Source organism: Dinoponera quadriceps, unplaced genomic scaffold, assembly GCF_001313825.1.
Source record: "Dinoponera quadriceps isolate SergipeBrazil2010 unplaced genomic scaffold, ASM131382v1 scaffold6317, whole genome shotgun sequence".
Classification (NCBI taxonomy): Eukaryota; Metazoa; Arthropoda; class Insecta; order Hymenoptera; family Formicidae; genus Dinoponera; species Dinoponera quadriceps.
The window spans coordinates 1-4,965 of NW_014560201.1; the positions used below are offsets into that span (position 1 = coordinate 1).

The window sequence follows — 4,965 nt, forward strand, 5'->3', positions numbered from 1 at the left end:
ATCTTTTAATTTCAACATATTTTACAAAAACTTACGAAACTGTGAGCAACTATTTGCTCGTTTCTGATGTAATCATACAATTAACCGCTTGCGTTCAATCAACATCTTTCAATATTTCATCTTGTTTATCACAGGGATGAAAGATTTAAAAACGATTGGACAAAACACCCCATTGTCTGAGCTCGGTATGGATTCGATGATGGCAGTGGATATCAAGCAAACTTTAGAGCGGGAATTCGATATTTTCCTCACCGCGCAAGATATTCGAAATCTCACTTTTGCAAAACTAAAAGATATGGCCGACAAAGACAAACGTTTTGCAGAGGACACTAACGACGTCGTAGATTCGGAAGGTGGAAAATTATTTATTCGGCTATTAAGCAATTTAGACATAAAATCGGACATTTGTTTAGAAATGCCAACGAAACAGGAGACGGAGAGAAATCGTATATTTCTTCTACCGGGNAAGACAAATGTTTTGCAGAGGACACTAATGACATTGCAGATTCGGAAAATAGAAAATTATTTATTCGACTAATAAGCAATTTAGACATAATATCGGACATTTGTTTAGAAATGCCAACGAAACAGGAGACGGAGAGAAATCGTATATTTCTTCTACCGGGTATCGAAGGTTGTGGGAGCGTATATAATTCATTGGCTCTGGAAATCAAGGCTCCTGCAACGTGCTTGCAGCATGGCACGAATAATATCTCCACATGCGAATCTGTGGTGCAATCGGCTGCCACCTTATTACCTGTATATACAAATATAAAATATTATGTTACATATACGAAATTAGAATATGAATGATATTCTATTTCTGGGCGTTAATATAGTATCACCGTTATTACAACACCCGACTTGTACAAATTCTCCAAGTTTAAAAAATAAATAAATGACATGTATCTCTTTTTTAGCATATTCTTACAAGATTGAAAGATTCCGAAGAATTTACAATAGTCGGATATTCGTTTGGATCGTTAATTGCTATTGAGCTAATGAGATTGTTGGAAGCTAAAAATCTCAGAGGGCAGTTAATATTAATTGACGGCGCTCCCGATCAGATGAAAGCCTTGAAAGAACAATATTTTCCATTTACCAATATTGATGAGTTTCAAAATAATGTTCTTTTAGGCTTAACGGATTTATTCTCTACGCTTCATAGTACAATGGTATGTTGTAATATAAGTTTCGCATTATACATTGTGATACACTTAACAATGATGATTGTTGTTAACAGATTCTAATTGAATTATCCAAGTACAAGACGTGGGAGGAAAAGCTTAACGCTTTTATTGAGTACATACTCACCATATCTACACAACTACCTTTTGTTGAAAATTACAAGGTTTATTGTACGACCATTTACAAGCATCTCATGGCCCTTCAAGAATACGATGCGTCTTTATTGCCGCCACTGAAATCATCTATTGTGTTATTAAAACCCACGTTTGCGTCTCTGTCTTCTGCCGAGGAAGATTATGGTTTGCGCATGGTAAACTTAGTACAATGATCCATTTTAAGACAATGCATGATTTTGAGATCGTAATATTAATACTGTAGTGCATATCATGTAAGTATATGATTTCAGAAGCCGCTTAACTGCAGAATTAATATTTTTTTAGGTTACTGAAGGTCGGGTGCAAGTTCATTATATTGAAGGTAATCATATCACGATGATAGAAAATAATGAAGTTGTTGGTGTTATTAACGGAGACGTGGTGTTGTCATGAAAAATATTTTTCATAAATTACAATGATATAATTGATGAATAATGAATATATTATAATGTTATTTTACGAGAATGTTTTCATTGCATTATTTCATTTGGAAACTGTGCAATTTTATCAACATGTAACAATACTTACAATTACACAAGGTTTTAATAAAGAATTAAGAATACGATGCATCTTTATTGCCGCCACGGAAATCATCTATTTTGATATTAAAACCGACATTTGCGTCTCTGCCTTCGGCCGAGGAACATTACGGTTTGTGNGCCGAGGAACATTACGGTTTGTGCATGGTAATCTTAATACAGTAAAGCACTTCCAGGCTGTGTTTAATTTCGTTTAAGTTCGAAAATTATTTCACAATAAAATTAATTATTTTTTTATATTACCGAAGATACAGTGCAGATTCGTTTCATTGAAGGTAATCATATCACGATGTTGGCAAACCACCAAGTTGCTTATGCCATTAATCAAGATATTTTATAGACAAATAATCTTAACAAACTTAACAAATTAATCTTAACAAATTAAATTTAAAATGGAAATTTTCACTATATTATTTTTTGAAAAATAATAGAATTTTTATCAACATATTTGTGACTACAATTATGAAATCAGTCTATTTTTTTGCTTTGACATTTATTTATGACAAGACATAGATGTCAACATAACACGTTTAGTACGATTGAAAATTGAGCCTGATACAGTGCATATTAGCCACTGCTCTTTAATTTGTTTTCAATAAAAGAAATATGCTGCTGATACACAGAATCATTTATGAGATTTATGGTAAAAATATTATATCCTTCATGGAGAGAGAATATATAGTAAACCGGAAATATAATATTTGATTGCGGAGATGTGAGTCTTAAATTTCACAGAGATGCGTCGCAACAATCTTACGTATTATAAATATTACAAGTTTTGCAATTTCTGTACTATGCAGGGGCATGCAAGATAAAATGAAAGCGAGTCTGGCGTATTTGGTTCAGCGCGTTCTCGCTCTCACGCGCGCCTCTGAGTAGGCAAGCCATAGTAATATGCTGTATGTTGATGCAACCCTATAATATTTTCTTCTGCTAAATATCAATTAACTATCCGTTTAATGGAAGCTGCAGTAGACTGCTTCTACACTATGCACGACCAAACTTTCTATGTGTTTGTATAAGATAGTTTCACATCGCTCTGTTGTATATACATGCTTAAGTACAAGAAAATAAAGTAATCGAAGAAGGCAAAAGGAAAGTATAACACAAGAATCATGTAAAGTCTGTTCAACAAGAAAATGTGGCTAATAATTCAAAAAGTATAAAAGAAAATTTAAATTGTGCTTTTTTTTAACCGAAAATAGTAGACCTTCGTAATGCGCAATTATTTAGTAATTATTAATTATTGCTTGACACCGTTTTTGTATACTTTCAACCATATTTTCGGCGAGTTCTGCAAGTAAAGAGCGTCTAAAATTTTGTTATTATTTTCGAGCACAGCTGGTTAAAAGTGAAGACGTGCTTTCTTTTGATTCTCATCTTAAGGTATGACCATATATTTTCGATGGAGTTTGCGTCTGGAGAGGATGCCGACCAATCTTTCGTAGTTATGCCATTTTTGAGCTTCCACGCAGTACATAGCCGACTACAATGTTTCGGGTCATTATCTTCTTGCAGTAATCATTTCGTTCTGTCATCACTAAAAAACATTTTAGCAGACCTTAATAAATATTTTTGGTAAAATATATATTAACTATGTTAATAATTAAATAAATACTTTTTGTATACATCTTTTTATTAGAATATACAACGCAAAAATTATAAGCATACGATTGTTTCACCTTTGACATCAGTAAAGTAAAAAAGTCACACTGAAAGGTCAGGTGTCTTAAGATCATACGAATAATTTATGCAAGTTAGGTATAGGCGGTAATGCGTCAGCTAAACACACGATACACACACTTATGTACATATGTTTTATTAATTTTCGTATACTAAGCAAAGTAAGAATGCACAATGTAGAACATCCTGCTTTAGTTAACTGCACGAAGAAAAATAATTCGTTGGCACAATAAATTTTATGTTGTTGCAATGAAGTATGTCAGTTATTATATGGATAAAAAAATTATTTTTAAGAATACCAATTGCCATTTGCTGTATTTTANGTGCTGATTCTACAAATCATTTTGCTATAAGAACAAATTATTAAATGTAAAAAATCTCTATTTTGTTTTAACAGCAAATGAACATGTCCTGAAGAGAAATTCACTCAGCAGAATATTTTCTATTTTGGTAAGAAAACTATTTCTTCTCTAACTACGACTAATTTACTAATGTGTTCTGTTAATTACATTTTATCGGTATCGTAACGAATATGCAGTGACAAAGATGGTTTTGCTATAGCAGTAAAATTATTTTTCTCTGTTTGTTATAAATAATAATAAAATAATTGAACATATTTTATTTAGGAATTTTTGTTTCGATGTGCAATGAAAGGGAGACTTCACAAATTTCACGTTTTCATAAGCTTTGTCGTGATAAGCTTTGTCGTTAGCACAAATTCGTCGATCCATTGATCTGATTATTTTAATTAACAAATAGGAACTCCCAGTTGATTAAACTGATATATTAAGGTAACAATGGCAGCGTTCAGAAAATACGACTGTTGCGTCAACAATAATTGAATAATTCGTCAACATAATTGAGTAATTTTTCAACATAATTAATCTAAATTTGGAAATGTAACGGTAGAGATCATTAAACACTGACGGCCCACTGATCACTTTGTTCCACTGAACACAGCCGATGTAATATCGATTGGTTTATATACAGTAATTACTTTGCAAAATGAGAAATCATATTCTGGTAGACCACACACGTGGAGTCTATTGAGACATTAGGTGTACAAACTAATTCTCATTGTTTAAATGCAATCAATTTTTGCACTTATTTAAACTGAACCTTTTTGTCGCCATGTTAAGGTTTTGAAGTACAACTTAAAAAATCTGGGAACTTGAATATAACTCAAATTACCCGAATATTTACCAAACACTAATAACTATTAGGTGTAAAAATTAATTCCCGGCCCTTTTTCAATAAATCCAATTGCAGTCATTATTTGTAATGATAGTTTTAGATTTGATATACGAGGTCTGTTCAAAAAGTATCGCGAATTATGAATTTTCGCGGGTTCCGTATATTCAATTTTCGATTTTTTTGTGGCGTTATGTTGGTACTCATGT

General features: G+C 32.3%; 1 protein-coding gene across 1 annotated transcript; it reads left to right on the top strand.

Moving 5' to 3' along the window:
- The first annotated feature begins 30 nt into the window (after positions 1-30).
- On the top strand, positions 31-1,865 carry LOC106750679 (fatty acid synthase-like). The gene is made up of 5 exons (XM_014631183.1): positions 31-452; positions 614-759; positions 921-1,175; positions 1,244-1,498; positions 1,629-1,865. The coding sequence occupies exons 1-5, from the start codon at positions 137-139 to the stop codon at positions 1,734-1,736; spliced, it is 1,080 nt and encodes a 359-aa protein (XP_014486669.1). The 5' UTR covers positions 31-136; the 3' UTR covers positions 1,737-1,865.
- Positions 1,866-4,965: the final 3,100 nt, after the last annotated feature.

Bases quoted from the DNA above. Each gene is read 5' to 3' on its own strand.
- LOC106750679 (XM_014631183.1), top strand. From the start codon at position 137: ATGAAAGATTTAAAAACGATTGGACAAAACACCCCATTGTCTGAGCTC. The intron at 1,176-1,243 runs GTATGTTGTAAT...TGTTGTTAACAG, and splicing joins CTACGCTTCATAGTACAATG to ATTCTAATTGAATTATCCAA. The intron at 1,499-1,628 runs GTAAACTTAGTA...ATATTTTTTTAG, and splicing joins AAGATTATGGTTTGCGCATG to GTTACTGAAGGTCGGGTGCA.